This window comes from Peromyscus californicus, unplaced genomic scaffold (genome assembly GCF_007827085.1).
Source record: "Peromyscus californicus insignis strain IS unplaced genomic scaffold, ASM782708v3 Scaffold_19__1_contigs__length_69161282, whole genome shotgun sequence".
NCBI classification, from domain to species: Eukaryota; Metazoa; Chordata; class Mammalia; order Rodentia; family Cricetidae; genus Peromyscus; species Peromyscus californicus.
The window spans coordinates 2,393,535-2,416,468 of record NW_026294491.1 but is presented as its reverse complement, the minus strand read 5'-3'; the positions used below and the strand labels follow the sequence as shown (position 1 = coordinate 2,416,468).

General features: G+C 47.3%; 1 protein-coding gene across 1 annotated transcript; it reads right to left on the bottom strand.

Annotated features, from left to right (window-relative positions):
- Positions 1–243: 243 nt before the first annotated feature.
- Positions 244–22,038, bottom strand: Msh5 (mutS homolog 5). Its single transcript, XM_052744219.1, has 24 exons — positions 21,845–22,038; positions 21,559–21,682; positions 20,903–20,983; positions 20,712–20,774; positions 19,901–20,022; positions 19,639–19,748; positions 19,264–19,299; positions 17,891–17,973; positions 17,274–17,319; positions 7,802–7,940; positions 6,565–6,627; positions 5,065–5,193; positions 4,693–4,765; positions 4,219–4,328; positions 3,843–3,923; positions 3,243–3,330; positions 2,884–3,073; positions 2,661–2,787; positions 2,136–2,285; positions 1,735–1,809; positions 1,420–1,563; positions 1,204–1,341; positions 730–803; positions 244–460 (listed from the first exon to the last, which is right to left on the bottom strand). Exons 1-24 carry the CDS (start codon positions 21,977–21,979, stop codon positions 349–351), a joined length of 2,493 nt encoding a protein of 830 aa, XP_052600179.1. The 5' UTR covers positions 21,980–22,038; the 3' UTR covers positions 244–348.
- Between the last annotated feature and the right edge of the window lie 896 nt (positions 22,039–22,934).

Here is a 22,934-nt window from a genome sequence, read left to right as displayed (position 1 = left end):
GCCCATGGAGACCAGAAGGGTGTTGGATCCCTTGGGAGTAAAGTTACAGATGGATGTGAACCACCACGTGGTGCTTGGAACTAAACCCACTTCTGCAAGAGCAGCCAGTGCTCCTAACCACTGAGCATCCCCCAGTTCAGATTCACTGTATTTCTGAAGGACTGCTTCCTGTCCAGTTCTCCCCTGTTGTCCTATGGGGTGACCTCTGCAAAGATTTTGACCCAAAATAAACTTTATTCCTAATACAAAACAAAATGTGCAGACTGAGAACTCTGCATTTCAAGAAGAAAAGGAAATGGTGTGGTAGGTCTCTGGTCTCAGATAGCTGAGAGCGTGGAGAAAGGATTCTCAAAGGATGGTGGTGGCAGCTGGCAGTACTTCCTGACTCATGAAAATGCCCAGGTCCAGGGTGGGATCTTCCAAATCCAGTTTCAGAAACTTATCCACCAGTGCCTGGCAACTGCAGGGAGAAAGAACCATGTGATTTCCAGGTCTGCACAGGAAACCGCAGCTTGCAAGAGCTAAGGGTCTCAGAAAGCAGTGTGGATACTGTGTTGGTTCTGTCATTTTCTGACAAGGTCTTGCCATGTAGCCCTGGCTGGCCTTGAACACTGGGATTACAGGCACGTGCCACCACACCTGGCATGATGAGGGGAAGGGCACAGGGCTGCAGGAAGGCTGGCTGGGGCCCTGTGAAAGGGAGATGTTGCCAGAGGAGGCCACACTTACTTTTCCATTTGGTTCCTCCTTAAAAGCTCATTCACCGGTTTGATGGGTTTTCCACTGCGGATCAAGTCTGAGACCTAGCACAGGAAGGTGAGAGAGCTGGTGGGGCGCATTAGGGAGGAGGGGAAGTGAGGGTCAGGAATCCTATGGGCCTAGAAGTCCAGGTCTTCAAGAGGAGCAGGTATAAGGGTGCAGAGATGGCTCAGTGGTTAAGAACACTGGCTGCTTTCACAGAAGACCTAGATTCAATTCCCAGCAACCACGTGGCAGCTCACAACCATCTGTAACTCCAGTTTCCTGAGATCTGATGCCCTCCACAGGCACCAGGCACACACATGGTGCATAGACATAAGTCAGGGAAAACACTCATAGGACCAAAATACAGAAATCTTTATGAAACAACAAAACCACTTGAAGAGGAGCAGGTGTAGTAGAAGGGAGCTGAGGCGGAGGTGGCTGCACACAGGCCCTCATCACCTCTTTGCCACGAGCAATGAGCTGGTCAGGAAGCCCAGCCTGGGCAGCTGTGTAGGAGGCATGGCTGGCACTGGCAACACCTTGGCAAAGCTGATAGAAGAAGACAAGGTCGTCTCCATCCTCACAGGTCTCCATGGTCTGAAAGGAACAACCAGTGACAGTGTGGGACTCACCTGGGAATGAGAAGGGGGAAGGGGGCTAGAGGGACTTCCTCACCAAATACTGCACCAGGGGTCCTTGTGGCAGCAGCTGCAGCTGAACAAGGCTCAGGAAGTTGGTGGCCACAAAGATGTGAGGGCAGCTGGGTCCCAGGGCTAGCCAGTGTCGAAGCACAGCAGCCAGAAGTGCCAGCCCATCCACCTGCCAGAGGGCAGAGGTGAGGGGACAGAGCCAGAGCATCTGTGTCCTTCTGTACCTGCCCTGCCCCCACCCGTCTCTGCCCACCCATCCCCATTCCCTCCCTGAGCTCAGTCTCCTGCTCCTGACCTTCATCCCCCATCCATCCCCTCATCACATCACATCCCTCCTCACCGTGTTGGTTCCCTTCCCAAACTCGTCGATCAGGACCAGCGACTGCTCTGTGGCATTATTCACTGCTTTCGCCACCTGCCGGGCATGAGGTGAACAAGGGAGTTTCCTTAGCATTCAGGACTTCCGCTGTGTCACCATGAGTAAACTCCCTACACATGTCTACCTCCTAAAGCTTTTTAATATCGACGCTCTTATTTCCTCAGCCTTCACCTGTCGGCAAGGAGGGAGTCACACAAAGGATTCTCAGGAAATGTTTATGTGTTGCTTCCTCCAGACTCTGACCTGGGTGCTCTCTGGCCCCAAGTACAGATACAGTCAGCGGAGGGAATGTGTTCCCAAGGGCAGGGGCACAGTTCTTACTTGATTATTCCCCTCCCCCACCTTCTTTTGCTCCCTTTAACCTGGTTGAGGTCAATCATGAAGGTGGAGAGACCGAGGGAGATGGATTCGCAGCTATGAATTCGGGTGAAGATGGCATCGATGACCCCAATTTCAGCCTCCTCTGCTGGCACAAAGCTGCCTACCAGGGCCATGAAGGTGATCAAGCCTACCTGGGCATGGGAGGAGACAGGACATGGGCCTGTGCTATGGGCAAGGTAAAAATGGATCTCAACTAAACACACGAAAGACAGATTAAAGAGAGGACAGAGTGTAATGGAAGAACAGATACAGAACACGCTGTCTGATGCCCTGACTTCAGAATTAACTCTAGAAAGTCAGGGTTGTGGGTAAAGGCATGCTAGGGAATGGCATGACCTTTTCAGAGGTTGGTCAAGGGACTTGTGGCCATGAAAAGGTCTATCCTAAAGAACGGGCTCTCTAGTTCTCAGAGAACAAGGACACGTGCTGTAGGGAGCAGAGGATTTGGCCTGGCTGGCAGAAGAAACGGAGGCGATGCCAGAGACCTAGGTTGTATGGCTCCTCACCTGTTTGAGATATATGCTTTTCCCTGAGGAGTTGGGTCCAGTGATGACTTTGACCCTCCCTTGGTCCCCACCACAGTCTGTGGAGTTGGGCACGAAGGTTCGCGCACACAGTTCCATCAGAGGATGCCTGTGGTGGGTGAAGAGACACCTCATGGCCTATGGATCCAGGAGGATGAACCCCCACACCACCTGTGTCTGTGTCTCTGCCCCACTCTGTCCTCACCTGCCATTCTTGATCCGCACTCCAGGCACTCGGGGAGAGTAATGGGGTCTCGAATAGCCATAGTCCCGGGCAGCACTGGCCAGAGCCAGCAGGACATCGAGGCGGGAGGCCAGGTCTAACACCCGAGTCAAGACCGACGCCCGTGCCAGCACCTGACACTGCAGCTGATACATCAGCAGGGTCTCCTGGTCTGGGGAGGGAGGAGAAAGAGGCTACAGATCATCAGCAGGGTCTCCTGGTTTGGGGAGGGAGAAGAAAGAGGCTACAGATGCTGCCACTCAGAAGGGAAGAGTCAGGGTGAGAGCACGGGCTGAGGAGACTGTTAGAGTGGCCTGCTCCCTCCCGAGTGGGCTCCTCACCCCGGATCTCGCAGTGCAGGTCCCCCAGCAGTGCATCCAGCTCCTTGGTTCGAGCACTACGATAGTGCAGCTTGTCCTCTGAGAGAAACTGGGTGCAAGGATTCCAAGCTCCGGACTTTTGTCTCTTGTTTTTGTTTTGTTTTGTTTTGTTTTGGGACACAATTTCACTATGTAGCCCTAGCTGGCCTGGAACTCACAGAGATCCCCTTGCCTCTGCCTCCCAAGTACTGGGATTACAGTTGTGCACCCCCATGCCCAGTGGCTATCCTCTCTGTCTCAGCTAAAGCTCTGATTAAGCTAGACAAGACCCCACATTTTGGTCAGTGCTGATGATGAGATCTTCCAGCTTCTTCTTTTTTTTTTTTTTGGTTTTTCAAGACAGGGTTTCTCTGTGTAGCTTTGTGCTTTTCCTGGAACTCGCTTTGGAGACCAGGCTGGCCTCGAACTCACAGAGATCCGCCTGGCTCTGCCTCCCAAGTGCTGGGATTAAAGGCGTGCGCCACCACCGCCCGCCACCACCGCCCGGCTGATCTTCCAGCTTCTTATCACTTCCTTATTAGGCTCCTCCCACCCCCAGCACCAGGAGGTCAAGAGACTTACCATGAAGTCTAGTCCCTCGATCTCAAAGTCGCTGGCCTCCACCATAAAAGGCAAGCGGGGAATGGAGAGAAGGAAGCCGATCTGGGGAGAGAGGGAGGCAGAATGGTAAGTAACCTAAGCAGAATGGTAAGTAACCTGCTGGATACCCTCTCTTCCTGGAGGAAGCCCAGACACCATTAGGGTCCTCCATCCCTGTCAGAGCTAGAATCACCCAAGGTATTCATGTCCCCAGATTGCCGATCTGGCTGTCTGGCTGTCACTTCTTTGGTCACCACTTCACGTGAGACATGAACAGCTGTCCTCTTCTCATCCAACCTCCAAAGGCATTATGTACTTCACCACAGCCCCCAGAGGGTCCGCCCTCTACCCTGCTCACCAGAGGGATGTAGATGACACTACATGAAGGGATACGAGCATCCAGATTCTCCAGCTCCTTCTGTGCAACTTCAGTAAGGAAACTCGGAAGGCCCATCAGCCTTCGTTTTTCTAGGTGTACAGAGAATGACATGCATATAAAGATAAGGTACAGGAGGGTAAGGGGTTCAAGGTCAACCTTGGCCACATGAAACGCTATTTTAAAAAGTTCTGATTGGCTGGGCATGGTGATGCATGCCTGTAATCCAAGCACTCCAGGATGGAAGCAGGAGGAGCAGGACTTTGAGGTTATCCTTAGCTACATATTGAGTTTGAGGCTAGCCTATGTTACAGGAGACTCTGTCTCAACAACAACAACAAAGAAAGCTCTTCACTCTGGTTGAAAAGCTGGTCCCCGTTACGGTGTCTGGTGTCAAGAATGGATGCACTGGCTGGCTGTCAGGCCCCCAGGGCCCACCCCCTACCCAGCACTCACTCGCATCTATTTCAGGATCTATGTTGGGGAGGACCGTGAAGCGGTTTTCAGCAAGACTTTCCTCAAAGTCCACCTAAGGAGACAGATGGGAAGTCCAGTTTCTTAGCACCCAGCTCCCCTTCTCTATCCTGTCCTCAGCTCTCTGGGGCCTAGATTCCCCCACCCACCACTTCTTTAATCCTAATCTTCACACACACACACACACACACACACACACACACACACACACACACACACACACACACAGAGCTCTCCCCACCCTATTCAGTCAGTTGATCCCAGTATCTCCCATGCTTCCCCACCTCCCACACCACATTCTCCAGAGCCTCCTACTCCGCTCATCTTCCTCCTCCTGTCGGTTCCTCCGCTCACCACTTTCCCAATGAGGCTGGCAATGTGGTGCAGGTCATCGGAGAACTCTTGGGCAATGTCCTGAAAAAGCTGGATGGACTGGGGCAGGGAGCGGCAGGCATCCCTCAGGCCCAGGGCACTGTACACAGTCTGCGGGAGAGATGACAAGGAAGGGGACCCCACTCAGGGGAGCTGAGGGAGGGGAACAGACAGACTGAGGACAAAGACAATGGGGAACGCTGAGAAGTTACTAAAGGCCGAAAGACACACATCAAGACACATATAAAAATATATGGAGAGAAGAATATTAGATTAAACTTCTGTAAGAAGAGGACAAGAGAGAAATAGGAATGAAAGTCAAGAAAAAGGGCAGCCGGGCGGTGGTGGCACAGGCCTTTAATCCCGGCAGCCATGCTTCCCACCGTGATGGCAGTAGACTGAACCTCTGAACTGTAAGCCAGCCCCAATTAAATGCTTCCTTTACAAGAGTTGCTGTGGTCATGGTGTCTCTTCACAGCAATAGAACATTAACACAATAAATAGATAGTATTTTTTACTTTGCTTTATATTATGTAAAAATATTTGCAGTCGTATTAACCCAGACAAAGTATAGGTCACTAATTCTAGCTTCTATCCCAGTTTCTTTACACTACTAACATCAAACCTCATAGACCCTGGAGAGATGGTTCAGCAGTTAGGAGCCCTTGTTGCTCTTGTAGAGGACCAAGATTTGTTTTCCAGCATCCACATGGTGGCTCACAACCATTCATTACTTCAGTTCTAGGAGATCTGATGCCCTCTGCTGGCCTTGCCAGGTTAGGCACGCACATGCTGCACAAACATTAACATGCAGGCAAACACTCCCACACATAAATAAAGCTTAAAAAATTAAAGAGAGGCCGGGCGGTGGTGGCGCACGCCTTTAATCCCAGCACTCGGGAGGCAGAGCCAGGTGGATCTCTGTGAGTTCGAGGCCAGCCTGGGCTACCAAGAGAGTCCCAGGAAAGGCGCAAAGCTACACAGAGAAACCCTGTCTTGAAAAACGGAAAAAAATAAAAAATAAAAAAATGAAAGAGAACAAGCAAGCAGGAAAGAAAAAAAAAGTGACTAAAATGATGCAGGAAGTGAGGACCTTGTGATTCTGATTGATACTAAACAGTAATATCAGTGCCAACTTTTTAATAATCACAGTAAAGTATTTATGGATGAAATAATATAATGGCTGGAGATGAAAGGAGATTGTTGTGAGTCCATGTATTGATGATGAATGGTTGTGCACAGGGGAGTAATTATACTATTCTTGATATTTATTTTTGATATTTATTCTTGATATATTTTTGATATTTTCTGCAACACAAAATTTAAAAGAAACATCAGTGGGTGAAGCATGGCAGGGTGTCAGAGCAGAGAAGGTCTACACACAGGATTGGAAGGTTAACTGGGACTTCTGGATCTAAGAAGGGGGCCTGCAATCCCAGAACTCAGGGGAAGGGGCAGGAGGATTGTGAGAGAGAGGCTTACCTTGTAGAGGACCTGCCAGTCACTGACCTTGGTGTGGGACAGCTTCATGCGTTTCAGAATCAGCTACAAGCAGACAGAGGGACAGCCATGGTTTGCATTTGCCATCTGACACCCCTCAAGAGGCCCACAATCCAGGCTGGAGAGACACTTCCAGAGGACCCAGGTTTGGTCCCCAGCACCCACATCAGGAGGTTCCCAAATACCTGTAACTCTAGTTTTAGGGGCCCCACCATCCTATTCTGGACTCTGTAGTCACCCACACTCACATGCATATACTCCACACAGACACACCTCATTTTTGTTTGAGATAAGGTCTCATTACATAGATCTAACTGAACTGGACCTCACTATGTAGACTAGGCTGGCCTCAAACTCACAAACCTGGCTGTACATGCATATAATTAAAAATAATATAAAGCTTAGGCTGGGCCATGGTGACTTATACCTTTAATCATAGCACTGGGGGCAGGCAGATCTCTGAGTTCAAAGCCAGCCTGGGGGTTGGGGATTTAGCTCAGTGGTAGAGCGCTTGCCTAGCAAGCATAAGGCCCTGGGTTCGGTCCTCAGCTCTGGAAAATTAAAAAACAAACAAACAAACAAAAAACAAAGCCAGCATGGTCTACATACCAAGATCCAAGTCAGCCAGGGCTATATAGTGAGACTCTCTCTCAAAAATAAATAAATAAATATCGTGATGGTGCACAACTGTAATCCCATCATGACCTGGGAGACAAAGGCAGGTGGGTCTCTGTGAGTTCCAGGCCATACAGGGCTACATGGTGAGACAATATTTCAAAACAAAAAACAAAGAAATAAACTAAATTTTAATAAAATAGAAATAAGCCTGGGCTGGAGAGATGTTTCAGTGGTTAAGAGCACTGGCTGCTATTCCAGAGGACCCAGGTTCAATTCCCAGCACCCACATGGCAGCTCACAACTGTCTGTTACTCCAGTTCCAGGAGATCTGACACCTTCACACCAATGTACATAAAATAAAATTAAATAAATTATACACACACACACACACACACACACACACACACATATATATATATATACCCAAAGTTTTCTATAAGCCACCAGACTTATTCCCCCACCCTGACCTCCACCCTGGACTCTCAGCCTTATTCCTTCACCCTGACCTCCACCCTGGACTCTCAGCCTTATTCCCCCACCCTGACTTCCACCATGGGCTCTCAGCCTTATTACTCTACCCTGACATCCACCCTGGGCTCACAGGAACGTTCTTGATGTGGCTTAAGAGACGATGCATCATCTGAGCCGTGTCCAGATTCTGAGGCATCAGGAAAAACTGAATGACATCCAACCGGGAATTAAGTTCTCTTAGCTCCTGAGTTGGACGTGTAAACCATAGTCTAGAGGGAAAGGGTTGGGATAGGAACATTAGACGTCACATCTCTCATCACCTTGATTTTGCTTGGAAATCTTTGGGGAGTATGGTAATATGTGCCTGCAGCATACTATAGGAAAGAACTGGCAAATGTATGGCCATGTCTATGTGTGCATGTTTGTATGTACGTACTGAAAATTGCTGGATGTCACTACGGCTGTCTGTATGTCGTGGTTTTGATGGATGAGACCATGTGTCACTCCATGTGGATATGTGATGGAATGTGTCAATATTTTAGAGCAAGAACAGTGTGTTGTGGTATTTGTGTGCCAACACTATAGTTCTCTGCAGCTGAGTGGGAGAGGGTGAGTCAGTATGAGCTTGCTATCTGTATGTAGCTGTGACAGTATTGTAGGCAAACAGCATAGACAAAATTTCATCTCTTCATGCTCTTCCTGTGTAAATGCCTGTAACTAATTCTCATTCTCCTACTCTCTCCCATTCTTTCCTCTTCTGGCAATGTTTAGGGTTGAATCAAGGCTTACTCACTACAAAAGCACCAAACTACTAAGCCACACCCCCATTCTGAGGGTGTTTTTAAAATTTTTTTTATTTTTTCATTTTTATTTATTTATCTATTTTTCAATTATCAGCTTGATACAGTACAAATTCTTATCCTAATAGTGAAATGTTTCACTGAGGCTTGCCCAGTAACTGAGTAAAACCAAAACTTATTATAAGCCAGTCATCCTAGGGTCCCCCCTGTATATAGCCTCCCTGGTTCTGTGGGTTGCAGTCTGATTGTTCTTTGCTTTATATCTCGTATCCATTTATGAGTGAGTACATACCATGTTTGTCCTTCTGGGTTTGGGTTACCTCACTCAGGATGGTATTTTCTAGTTCCATCCATTTGCCTGCAAATTTCATGCTGTCATTGTTTTTCTCTGCTGAGTAGTACACCATTGTGTATATGTACCACATTTTCTTAATCCATTCTTCAGTTGACGGGAATCTAGGTTGTTTCCAGGTTCTCGCTATTACAAATAGTGCTGCTATGAACATAGATGAGCATGTATCTTTGTGGTATGAATCAGCATTCCTTGGGTATATGCCCAAGAGTGGTATGACTGGGTCTTGAGGTAGATCGATTCCTAATTTTCTGAGAAACTGCCATACTGATTTCCACAGTGGTTGTACAAGCTTGCATTCCCACCAACAGTGGAGGAGGGTTCCCTTTGCTCCTCATCCTCTCCAACATTGACTGTCATTAGTGTTTTTGATCATAGCCATTCTGACAGGTGTAAGGTGGTATCTCAGAGTCGTTTTGATTTGCATTTCTCTGATGACTAAGGATGTTGAGCATTTCTTTAAGTGTCTTTCAGCCATTTGTGGTTCTTGTTTCGTGAATTCTCTGTTTCGCTCTTTAGCCCATTTTTTAATTGTTCAGTATTTTGATGTCTAGTTTCTTGAGTTCTTTATATGCTTTGGAGATCAGTCCTCTGTCAGAAGTGGGGTTGGTGAAGATCTTTTCCCATTCTGTAGGCTGTCTTTTTGTCTTATTGACCATGTCTTTTGCCCTACAAAAGCTTCTTAGTTTCAAGAGGTCCCATTTATTAATTGTTGTTCTCAGTGTCTGTGCTGCTGGTGTTATATTTAGGAAGTGATCTCCTGTGCCAATGCATTCAAGAGTACTTCCTACTTTCTCTCTCTCTTTTTTTTTTTTTTTTTGGAGACAGGTTTCACATAGTTCAGACTGGTCTCAAACTTGCTATATAGTCAAGGCTGACCTGGAACTCCTGGTCCTCTTAGTTTCTACTTCGTAAGTGCTGGAATTATATTTGTGTGCCACCAGGCCCCTACCCAGTCGGTTATTCTTTGTGAATGCATGCATTTTATGTGTGTGTGTGTGTGTGTGTGTGTGTGTGTGTGTGTGTGTGTGTGTAAACACACATGTCATGGCACCCAAGAGATCAGAGGATAACTCTGGAGCTGGTTCTGTCCCACCTCTCTGTGGGTTCAGGTTGCTAGACTTCTGCAGAAAGCACCTTTACCTGCAGAGCTCTCACCAGCCCCTAGCCTACAATTTCTTCTTTTTTTCTTCCTTCCCTTTCTTTTTGTAAAGGGGTGTGTGTGTGTGTGTGTGTGTGTGTGTGTGTGTGTGTGTGTGTGTGTGTGTTTTAAGGAACCCAAAAAAGGAAGACAGATCCCTTGGAGCTGGAGTTACAGGTGTTTGTGAACTGGTCAATGTAAATGCTAGTCCTTGAATTTTCTTTTAAAAATTACATTTAATTTGTGTGAGAAAGAAAGATAGCATGCATGTGCCATGGTGCACATGTAGAGAACAGAGGATAACTTGTGTGAATTGGTTTTCTTCTTCCATTATGTGATGTTGTGGGATATTTATGCACTGTATGAAGATATGTTGCTGTGACTGGTGTAATAAAATGCTGAAAAGCCAATAGCTAGGCAGGATTTTGGGGGAGAGAGAGAAAGAGGAGGAGATAGCTGAGGTGCAAAGAATATGCCAGAAGACACAGAAGAAGCAGGATGGGCAGTAAATGACAGAACATAGATTAATAGAAATGGGTTAATTGCCGGGCGGTGGTGGCGCACGCCTTTAATCCCAGCACTCGGGAGGCAGAGCCAGGCGGATCTCTGTGAGTTTGAGGCCAGCCTGGTCTACAGAGTGAGATCCAGGAAAGGCGCAAAGCTACACAGAAAAACCCTGTCTCGAAAAACCAAAAAAAAAAAAGAAAAAAAAAAAAAAAGAAAAAAGAAATGGGTTAATTTAAGTCACAAGAGCTAGTTAAAAACAAGCCTAAGCTAAGGCCAAGCTTTCATAATTAATAAAGGGTCTCCATGTCATTATTTGGGAGCTAGTTGGCAGGACAGAGAAAGACTTGTTACAATGTGAATTCTGGGAACTGAACTCTCTCATCAGGCTTTTTTACAAGTGCCTCTATCCTCTGAGCTATCTAAGTAACACCACAGTTCCTCTTTCTTTTGAGACAAGGTTTCACTATGTAGCCTTGGCTGGCCTGGAAGTCAATATGTAGACCAGGCTGGCCTGGAACTCAGAGGGATCTGCCTGCCTCTGCCTCTGGTGGGATTAAACACAGGGGCCACCATGCCTAACTCATCTTACAATTTTTAATAATGGCCATCTCTTAGTAGAGAAAGGACTTGGAGAGACATTGAAGGTGTTCAACAACTAGGTCTGATTCATAAATGACTAGTGTGTACAAACATTATTATATCTTTTGTTGCCAGAAGTATTACCTATTAAGTTAAAATAAATTACTGTATAGTAATAATGCCTCATCTGTATTTGCTTAATTCTGGGTGTGGGATTCCGTAAGAACGTTAGCCTGGGGGTTCTTTTTTCATAGCAATCCATTACTCATGTTATCTAAAAGCTAGCAAGTGGAGACATGGGCCTGAGGATGCATACCTCCCATTTAACCCATAGACAGTTTTTTTTTTTTTTTTTTTTTTTTTTTGGTTTTGGTTTTTGTTTTTCGAGACAGGGTTTCTCTGTGTAGCTTTGCGCCGTTCCTGGATCTGGCTCTGTAGACCAGGCTGGCCTCGAACTCACAAAGATCCGCCTGACTCTGCCTCCCAAGTGCTGGGATTAAAGGCGTGCGCCACCACCGCCCGGCTATCCATAGACAGTTATGTTCAATCAGAACACCCCAAATTAAAATAAAACCAAATGTCAGTTTCAACTCAAGGGTGGGTTTTAGCCATTCCAGTTCTTTTCCACAAAGAAGGCTTCAGCCACAGCAGTGTAGGCCAGTCTGGGAAGCTCTGTCCTCACTCTGCAGAGTCTCACCTAGAAGACTTTCGTATAAGACATGTGGATTTACCAGACTCATGTTCTGGTAATGACCCCGATTTTACAGCTGAGGAAATGAGGACTGTAGTCAGTAACTTGTCCAAAACCACACTGCTAATGAGAAGCATATCTGGGTGTCAAACTCAGCTTTCCAGACTGCTGGGACCCTGTCAGCTGTGAGTTCCCGGGGCCTGGACTTCATCATTCAGGCTGATTCCATGCCTTGTGGATCCCATATGGAAATCTGCATTCTCCCAGCTCTCATCTGTTTCATATTTGTTTTGTTTTCTTTCACGAGCAGTTTCCTTGAACTTTTGATCTTTTTCCTTCCACCTTCTGCTTTATGTGGTACTGGGGAAGGAACTCAGAGCCTCATAGACTCCAGGGAAGCACACTACCAACTGAGCTACATCCCTGTTGTGGAATATTATTTTAACTGGGCAAAGATGTGTTACATTTGTTTATGCTGCAGAATATTACTTTAACTGTGTAAAGGTGTATTACTTTTTTTGTTTTCTTTTTTAAAGATTTACTTATTATATATACAGTGTTGTGTGCATGTATCCCTGCAGGCCAGAAGAGGGAGCCAGATGTCATTACAGATGGTTGTGAGCCACCATGTGAGTGCTGGGAATTGAACTCAGGACCTCTGGAAGAACAGCCAGTGCTCTTAACCTGTAAGCCATCTCTCCAGCCCGTGTATTACTTTTGATTATGCTGCATTTGTTTAATGATGTAAGGATGTGTTTAATTATGTAAAGATGTTACATCTGTTTCACCTTGCCTGCCTAAGGCACCTGATTGGTCTAATAAAAAGTTGAACAGCCAGTAGCTAGGCAGGAGAGGGACAGGTGGGGCTGCCAGGCAGAGAAAAGAAAGAAAGAAAGGAAAGAGGAGAAGGAGAGAACAAGGGACATGCCTGGGCAAGAAGCCAGGCAGATGCCAATCAGCCAGACATAGAGCAGCAATGAAAGTAAGATATACAGAAGAAAGCTAATATAAGCCCCGAGGCAAAAGGTGAAGAGAAACAGGTTAGTTTAAGTTGAAAGAGCTAGCCACAGCCGTGCGGTGATGGCGCACACCTTTAATCCCAGCACTTGGGAGGCAAAGGCAGGCAGATCTCAGTGAGTTCAAAGACAATCTGGTCTACAAAGCAAGTTCCAGGATAGCCAGGGCTACACTGAGAAACCCTGTCTCAAAAAAAAAAAAAAAAAAAAAAAAAAAGAGCTAGCCAGAAATGTGCCTAGGCTAGGCTGAGCATTCAAAATTAGCAAGTCTCTCATGATCTAGGAGCTGGTTAGTGGCCCAAAAGAAAAAGCCTGATACACATTCTCAGTCCTTACTGTATCCCTCGCCTTTAAAAAAAACTACATGTATTAGCTGGGCAGTGGTGGCATATGTCTTTAATCCCAACAGAGGTAGAGGCTGGCAGATTTCTGAGTTTGAGGCCAGCTTGCTCTACAGAGTGAGTTCCAGGACAGCCAGGGCTACATACATAGAGAAACCCTGTCTTTAAAAAAAAATAAATAAATAAAACAAGGAGCTGGAGAGATGGCTCAGAGGTTCTGAGCTCAATTCCCAGCAATCACAGGGTAGCTCACAACCATATCTAGTGGGATCTGATGCCCTCTTCTGGTATAAAGTTGTACATGCAGATAGACCACTCATACAAAAATAAATAAATCTTTATTTAAAAAAAACCCCAAATTTGTGTGTATGTGTTTGAGAATATGCAATGGGTATGCAAGTATGTGCCTTTGAAGGCCAGAGGGTCTCATATTCCCTTGGAACTGGAGTTCCATGCAGTTCCATGCAGTTGTGAGCAGCCTGGCATGGGTGCTGGAAACTGAACAAGGATCCTTTGGAAAAGCAGCAAGTGATGAGACACACACACACACACACACACACACACACACACACACACACACACACACACACACACACACAAAAAATGATCTTGCCAAGTAGACAAGGCCTCAAACTTGTATCATCCAGCCCCACCCGTTCCAAGTGCTTCGATTACAGGTATGTACCACCATGCCTGGTTCTCTCCATCTTTAGCATCATTCTCTTCTCCATGGGAAATTCTCTTCTTCCATGCTAAGCATTCTGGTCCATTCCTGAATCCCAGCACCCAGGAGTCAGACAGAAGGATCATCACAAGTTCAAGGCCAACCTGGGCCTTTATAGCAAGTTTCAGGTTGCATAGTGAGGGTACATAGTGAGACCATGTTTCAAACCCCATAAGCCCCCCACTTTTCCCTCCCATCCCTGCTTGAAATTCAAGATTTACATCTAAAGCATTGAGGAATGTATGGGTAATTAAGTTACTCAGAGACCATCCTAGATCAATCCCCAGAAGGTATGTGTATGGGGTGGGCGGGGAAAGGGCTGTCAGCCTGTCTGCTAGCAAAGGTTTGTATGTACGCTGAGGTTCTGGAGTTTACATACTGTGTTCATTCACTGAGTATTTTACCTACAAAGGTAACAGGAATGCACAAGTATAAGGCAACTGGTTCACTAACAATTCTAACCTGATGTGAAAGAGGATTTGACTACATGAACACAAGGAGGGTGCACCACCTCTCAGGTGTACCTGTGGAAGCTTCACCAGAAAGGTCAGAGTTGGTTTGACCTCAAACATGAGTTTAAATGCTGACAGGGTAGAGCTAGTAGAAAAGGATTTACAAGGAATTTGGGAATGTGAACCTGAAAATTAAAACCAAGATGAATGGGTGTGCCATGATAGGTTTTGTTAACTTGACACAGTCTAGAGTTGCTTCTGAGAATGTCTATGAGGGATTATCTTAATTACATCCATTGATGTGGAGATCCCACCCACTGTGAGCAGCACTGTTCCCTGGGCTTGAGACTGTAGACTGAATAAGGAGAAAGCTAGTAAGCACTGGCATGCACTCATGAATTCATTGCTCTTTGCTTTTAATTGCAGATATAATGTGACTAAGTTCCTATTTCTTTGACTTCCCACAATGATGTGACCTGGAACTGTGAGCCAAATAAACTCTTTCTCCCTTGAGTTATTTCTGTTCAAATATTTTGCCACAGCAACAGAAAAGAAACTAAGACAGGAAGGGACCCTAAAAATCACACTACAAGATCACACCACTACATCGGCTAAGCTCTCCCCTGTAATAGGGAAGCAGCCTTAGTTTCTACTTAAGACTTTTTTTTTAAAGAAATGGAGTCACATGCTCAGATCTCTGTGTCAGGATGGCATGTGGTTTAGAATGAAAGGCTAGTTTGGAGAAAAAGAGTAGAGGTAGAGACCATTTTGGAGGTAAATGCAATGCTTCTGATTAAAATCCTGATAGCCAGAATTAGACTGGTGCAAAGAGGGAGGAAGGGATGGCTAAGAGATTTCAGGATAGAGACAAGAGGCATTAGTGAATAATTGAATGTGGAAGATGCTACACTGCCAGTAATGACATTAACTGGAAAAATGTGGCAGGAAGATGTCTGGATGTTCTGAGCTTGCAGTGTCTATGGAAACTACAGGTAGTAACAATATGCAATTGCCAGGCAACGTATGTAATTCTAGACACAGACATTTGGGAGTTATGTGAAAAATTTTTTGTTTTTATTTTTTGAGACAGGGTCTCACCATGTAGCTCCAGCTGTCAGGGAACTCACAACGTAGACCAGGCTGGCCTCAAACTCAGAGATACTTCTGTCTCTGCCTTCTAGGGCTAAGATTAAAGATGTATACCACCATGCCTGGCTAATTTCCGTTTTGTTTGCTGTTGAATAGGGTCTTATGTAATGTACCACTGGCTGGCCTCCAACCAACTTTTTAAAGAACATTTTATTTAACATTTTTTTTTTTTTTTTTTTTAGATTTATTTATTTATTATGTATACGGTGTTCTGTCTGCACATATCCCTGCAGGCCAGAAGAGGGCACCAGATCTTATTACAGATGGTTGTGAGCCACCATGTGGTTGCTGGGAATTGAACTCAGGACCTTTGGAAGAGCAGCCAGTGCTCTTAACCTCTGAGCCATCTCTCCAGCCCTTATTTAACATTTTTAATGTGTATAGGTTTTTTTGTTGTTGTTGTTTGTTTTGTTTGTTTGGTTTTTCGAGACAGGGTTTCTCCGTGTAGCTTTGCGCCTTTCCTGGAACTCACTCTGTAGTCCAGGCTGGCCTCGAACTCACAGAGATCCGCCTACCTCTGTCTCCTGAGTGCTGGGATTAAAGGCGTGCGCCACCACCACCCGGCTATGTATGGGTGTTTTTGCCTGCATGTAAATCTGTGTACCCCTTGTGTGTCTGCTCCCCCTGAGGTCAAAAGAGGGCTTCAGCTCGCCTGGAACTGGAGTTATAAAAAGTTGTGAACCTCCATATGGGGGCTGGGAATCAAACCTAGGTCTTCTGCAAGAGCAGCCAGTGTTCTTAACTACTGACTCATCTCTCCAGCCCTGGCCTCCAATTCTTGATTTTACTACCTTAGCCCCACAAAAGCTGGAATTATAGAGGGGCATGTGCCACCATGCCCTGATTGATTAGCTCAATTCGTGTGTATTTGTATGTATGTTTCTATGTATGCCAGTGCATGTGTGTGCTAGCGTGTATGCACATGTATAACTGCATGTGAAAGTTAGAGGTTGGTTGGCATTGGGTATCTCCCTCAATTTGTCTTCACCTTATTCTTCAGAATATTTATTACATGTATTTACTTTGTGTATTATGTGTATGTATATGGTTCCATGCCTACCATAATCAAGTGAGCAAAGGTGAGAGCACATCTATCATGTGGGTCTGGGAGGTCTAACTCAGGTCTTTAGGGTCTATGTCAAATGCCTTTACTTGCAGATCTGTCTTGCTAGCCGCCCACCTTGTTTGAGCAGGTTTTCTCACTGAAGCTGTGCTCACCAGTTTCGATAGACTTTTGTCTTTGGCTCCCCACCTCTGGGACTAGAGTCTGGCTTTTATGTGTATTTGGGAAATCCAAACTCAGACCTTCATGTTTGTATCACAAGCACTTTTACTATCAATAGCTTAGTTTAGAGAAGTCATTTTGAGATGCAGCATGTCTAGTTTTGTTTTTTGAGACAGGATTTCTTTGTGTAGTGTTGGTGCCTGTCCTGGAACTCACTCTGTAACCCAGGTTGGCCTCGAACTCACAAAGATCCGCCTGGCTCTGCCTCCCAAGTGCTGGGTAGTTTTGTTTAACTTTTTTTTTCTAGACTGGGGATGGGTCCTTACACTTTGGGTATCCTATCACTGAGCCATGGCCCTAGCTTTTGATGTGGTGTGAAATTATCTTGTAACGCATCTGTAGTTTGTGGTTAAGTGTCTACTGCATGTATGTGTGCTATATGTATATTATTCATGAGTATGTGTGCATCTGTGCTGACAACATAAAATAAGCCTAATACTAGCTACTACACTGAGCAATTGTTATTTCTAGTATTATTAAATAGTGTTTGTCATGGCCTGTAGGCTGCTGTCAATAAGCCTCAGTATTCCGTGTGTATTTATAAACATGTCTGAGACTCACTCACCTGAGCAGCTTCTGTCCCCACTTAGAGCGGCATCTGTTGAGGATTCCTGTGGGGTATGCACAGGAGTGAACATGTTACATGGAGGCCTAGATACAGGACACAAAGACAGCCAAAGTTGGGGCCTGGATTATCATGTGAGGCTGGGAAAAGGGATGGACATTCAGCCAGGAAAATACGTAAATGGACATAGTCACAACTCACACAAAGCCCAACACAATATGTAAAATTTAAGTATAACCCAGTGAGACACTGGATATTTGGAGCCGTGTCCCTAATATACCCTAAAGCCAGAGGAACAGATAAAAACGATACAAATCAGTTCTAAAACTCTCCTCTGTGAACAGACAGGTACTAGGTGCCCAATTAGTGGGCACACTCACACAGAGCCCGAGACTGAACATAGTATTGATAAAGTCACAGTTGACACACAATTATACTAAATGGCTAGATATAAAGCTCAGGCTGAGAGTGAACACAAGGACTGGGAACCTGGATTGGTGTGGAAAAGGCATCTGGCAATGGCAATATAGCAAGAAGAGAGTCTGCACACACCTATAGAGTCAACTGCTTTTCTGGCAGACTTTCACAGTGTGGGATGAACTATAGGACACACCTACCGAAGAGGCTGAGCCCTTCCTTCAGTCCGCTGGCTACTTTGTATACTGAGGGATGAGACTCACTCTTGAAAATCTGTAGAACACTGTCACAGAGAAATGAAGTTTGGATGATCTTCTGTACATCCTACACATAGTATATGCATGTGTGTACATATTTATTTTTGTTTTGGAGACAAGGTCTCTCTATGTAGCCCTGGCTATCCTAGAACTCACTATGTAGACTAGGCTGGCCTCAAACTTATAGAAACCCCCTGCCTCTGCCTTTCAGTGCTGGGATTAAAGGTGAGTCACCACACCTGCCTGTGTACACACATTTGTGGCAGGTGCACATGCTCCCATGCATATGTGCAGAAGCCAGAAGACATGGATGTGGCTGTCCTCTATTTCTCTGTCTTGTTCTCCTTCTTGAACCCAGAGTTCCCCATTTTCTTTGGCTAAGATAGCAGCCAGCAAGCCCCAGCGACCTGTCTGTCCACTCCAGTACTGGGATTACAGGCCCACAAACCACTTACATAACACTCACATCCAAACTCAGATCCTCAAACCTGAGTAGCAGGAGCTTTTGTTCACTGAGTCATGTTCCCATTGACACTGTAACAATTTTTTCTTAATAACAAAAGGAGTTGAGAACTGAGAAATAAACTAGTATTTAAGTTAATAATAATAATCTTTTTTGTTTGTTTGTTGAGACAGGGTTTCTCTGTGTACTTTGTGTAGCCCTGGTTGTTCTGGAACTCACTCTGTAGACCAGGCTGGCCTCGAACTCATAGAGATCCATCTGCCTCTGTCTCCCAAGTCCTGGGATTAAAGGCGTGCGCCATCACGCTGACAATAATGATCTTGCTGTGAGGTTTATGACTCACTTTTGTGTTTGTCTCAGCTTCTCCCCTTAGTAAAAGGAAATGAAAGCCAGGCAGTGGTGGCTCACACCTTTAATCCTAGCGCTCGGGAGGCAGAGGCAGGTGGATCTCTGTGAGTTTGAGGCCAGCCTGGTCTACAAAGTGAGTTCCAGAACAATTGGAGCTACGTAGAGAAACCCTGTCTCCAAAAAAAAAAAAAAAAGAAAGAAAGGAGAGAGGGGAAAAAAAAGGGAAGAAGAAAGGAGTTATCACTTCAGAGGGGCGGAATGCTTGCCTAGCAGCCACAGCCCCTGAGGTCCATCATCAACATTGAGAAAAGGAAGGGGAGGAGGTGATGCCTTTGTGCTTTGTTCCCTTCCTTCCTCCTTCCTCCCCCTAGTCACCCTTTCCTCTCCTTCAAGGAGAGAGATCTTAACAGTCCCAGGATTAGAGAACCTAGAGCCTCATTAGGATTATTAGAGCATTAAGCTCAATCCTTTTGTTTCTGGAGGCTGCAGTCTGTCTCCACCTCACCTGTAAGTGTCTTGGTCTATGCTCACCAGATGGGTCCTGAGAACAGAAGAGAAGCCAGAGGAAAGGTGGCTGAGGCACGGCAGTTCATACAATACTGTCCAATCTTCTCCCCAGAGCAATACAATCCCTGGTACTCCTGTGTCCCAGCACACTTCTCCTGTGTCCCCATCCCTCTCCTGTGTCCCCATCCCTCTCCTGTGTGTCCCCATCCCTCTCCTGTGTGTCCCCATCCCTCTCCTGTGTCCCCATCCCTCTCCTGTGTGTCCCCATCCCTCTCCTGTGTCCCAGCACACTTCTCCCCATCCCTGGCACCTGGCTTACTTCTTAGACCTCTTAGTCCCTCTACTTTGGTTGAGGTTAGGGTGAATCACCTACAATACAAATTTCTTAAATCCCAGGATAGGGACGCCGACATTCTGATCTTCCAGTTCGACCCCAACTCTTCTTCGACTCAGGAACTTGAGCAGTCCTCCAAGTGCCCGGACCTGGGAAGGGGTCAGCAGTGGAGTTGGAATAAACCATAATGTTCACCAACACCAAGAAAAACTGTCAATTTCCATGGCTGGAGCAGTCTAATCTAGAACTCTGCCTGGGACAGGGAGCTCACGCCTTTCCCCAGCTGAATCCCAGGCCTCACCGTGAGGACACAGTCAAAGGGAACAATGGAGGAGAGGAAAAGGATTTTCTCAGTGGCAGTCATGGACTCTGGGATGAATGAGTAGTTTCCAGAAAGGAGACGCTGCTTGCTTATCTCTGGACCTATTTGGGGGGATAAGAAATGAAAAGTCTTATAACTCCATTTTCTCACCTCAATTTAACAAGAACAAAAGCAACCATACAGCTTGCCCAAGTCCACAGAGGTGGCTAAGGAACACTAAAGCAAGAACCAAGGACTGCAGACTTAGTCTGACTCTTTTCCTTCTGTATGTAGTACAGATGTCTGGTTATAGACCTGAGAAAGACAGTGATGTCTGGGACTGCAGATTTTCTAGGTCAAAAAGATCTTATGGTAAAGGCAAGAAGAGTACTAATGTCCCGATATCGAATTAGGACACCACATTCCCTGTCCTTTTTGCAAACCTGGGAGTTTCCAAAGTAGGAAGTGTCTTATGGATCATCAGGATCTCAGAAACAGTTCCTTTTCCTTTCTATGCAATAAATGACTTTGGCTTAAAGGGGGAACTCCAACATTCAAAACTGTTTGAAACTGTCGTCACTCCATTTTCTCAGGGGGGCTCCATTCCTAACATACCAACCTGATGGCTTCTTAATAACTTAGATTATTAATGATAACATGCAGGAGAGATCTGGCAGACACACCGATGGGGCATGGGAAGCAGTGTTTAGATAAGTACAGACGGGGGAGGTCTCTGATAATGGGGTGGGTCATTAAGACAAGGGGCTCGGCCACTGGGATGGGGTCTGGCAACGTAAAAGGAAGGAGCTACCAAAATCCACGCTTGGCAAAAGTATGATTTCCGGTCTCTTTGGCTCTCTGTGCTCCTGGGAGGCTGTGGAGGCAAAGGGTTCTGTACATATCAGTCCTGTTATTGTCCCATTCCCCTCCCAGCCAATTCTAGCCTCCCGGTACCCCACATTTGAGTATTCCTTTTCCATCTTCCCTTTGCACAATCCTTACCAAGCGTCCCTAGAAATCGAGTCATGGTCTCATCCTGTTTGGCACTTGTAACGACAGACTGGGGGTTGACTTCATCCAGAACTTGAAAAGAGAAGGGTCCGACTGAGTCAACGGACCTCTGCGCACTGACTGAGAGGAAAGGGGCAGCTCTCTTCTTGCCACTGTTTCCCTCAAGAATTTATTTTCTCAGCTAGGCATGGTGGCGCACGCCTTTGATCCTACCACTCAGGAGACAGGACAATCTCTGGGTTCTAGGTCAGCCTGGTCTACATAGTGGGTTCCAGGACAACCAGAGCTACATAGTAAGACTCATCTCAAAAAACCAAAATCAAAATCCAAGGACTTATTTTCTGTCTGTTAGGGAGTGCCCTGCACACTGGGAGCACAGTCTGGAATGAGATTTAGTAAAGTAGTAATACTCCAGGGGTGGAAGCGGGGAAGGGGGGTGTCCTGGGAACTACCACTAGATTACAGTCCCGGATGGTTTGCCAGGGACTAAATCTGTAGTATTTAACATACAGCAGGCACCTAATAAGTTGTGTTGAATAATTAATTCCCCCAAACCGGTGACGATAAAGTAGACTGAGTCACCTAAGACCCTACGAGTGAACAGGCTTCCAACCCCAGAGTGGAGGAATCTAGGGTTCTGTCCCCACCTCTCTGGAGGAGCTTCAGGCTCTCGTGGTCTGGGGCGTCCGGCATGAAGTGGATAGTGGAGTCACTGGTGTCATAGTAGGCAATGCCCAGGTACCCCGAGCTCCACAGCACGCACAGGTGGACCTGTCCCTCGAGGAGAGAAAGGCCATCAGCATCCGAAGCCCCGGGGAGGGCGTGGTTTGGCCGTCCCTTGTTCTAACCACCTAACCAAACCTCGGGGCACTTAGTCAAGGTGCAGGGGATCGGCCCCGCCCTCCCCGTCCTCCCCGCCCGCTCCTCCCACACCTCGGCCGGCTCCTCCTCCTCGTCCTCTTCCTCCACACCTCCAGGCCCCGACCTTGGGGCCTGCGGGCTGGGGAAGCTGGCTGAGAGGATCCCGGGTCCGGGCGGCGTCGGGCCTGGGGTCGCTCTGAAAGCCATGGGCGCGGGACTCTGAGGACAGGGGACGAGGAGGAGGCTCAGGGGGGCGGGGCGGGGTGGTGCGCGGGCCTGGGACACGGGCGGGCGGCTCCTGCCCCACCCCCCTTCCCGTCGCCCGCGGACGTGCTTCGCGGGGTCTGAGGGAGCGCGCGGTCACGTCGAATCTCGGCGGCGGCCCCCCACGCCCCACATCCCAGAGCCACGCCCCCCGGGCCCCCACCCCGACCCGTGCCGCCAGCGCGCGGCGTTTTCCCGCCTTTTTCGTCACCTCAGCCGCGACGGCCCGCCTCACCGGCCAACGGCCGCCAGCCAGCCTGAGGCAGGGCGAGCCGGCCTGTGGGCGGGGCCGGGAGTGGGCGGGGCCGTGCTAGCCCCGCCCTCCTAGTCGCTATTGGCTGGAGGGCCTGCCTAGCGAGCCAACGGGAAGAGAGGGAGTACACGCAAAGCGGGGGAGGGGTCTGAGCGCTGATTGGCCTGTTTGCAATGGGGGCGGGGCCAGCGTGTTCAAAATTCCCGCCCTCTGCCGTTGCTAAGCAGCGGCGCCTCCCCGGAGCCGGAGCTCTGATTGATGCGGGGCGGAGCCCGCCGGAGGCCGCGGGCCGCGCTGGCGTCCCAGCCCGGAAAAGGGGTCTGGGCGGTGGGGAGGGCGACGGCCAGAAGGCCGACCTTAAAGGGCCAGAGCCTCATCCCTCCTCCCCCAAGGAGGAGCCACATTAGTTCACCCCGTGCCAACAGCATCAACTCTGTTAATATTTGTACCGCTGAGTTAATATTTATAAGGAACTCAGAGCAGTGTCTAGCAAACAAAGTAAGCGCTCCATGAGTGTTTTAAATAAATACGTGGAAGTAAGAACCACCTCTTACTTCAACCCTACTTCGCCTGCTCCCTGCGGGCAGGGGATGACCACTCCCACGGGAGCACTGGAGGGCCTGATTATTTCGGGACCTTTGAAGA

Coding starts and splice junctions, on each gene's coding strand:
- Msh5 (XM_052744219.1), bottom strand. CDS start 21,979: ATGGCTTTCAGAGCGACCCCAGGCCCGACGCCGCCCGGACCCGGGATC. Junction 21,683..21,844: donor AGGAGGAGGAGCCGGCCGAG/GTGTGGGAGGAG, acceptor CTCGAGGGACAG/GTCCACCTGTGCGTGCTGTG. Junction 19,300..19,638: donor GGATTTAAGAAATTTGTATT/GTAGGTGATTCA, acceptor TTCTGTTCTCAG/GACCCATCTGGTGAGCATAG.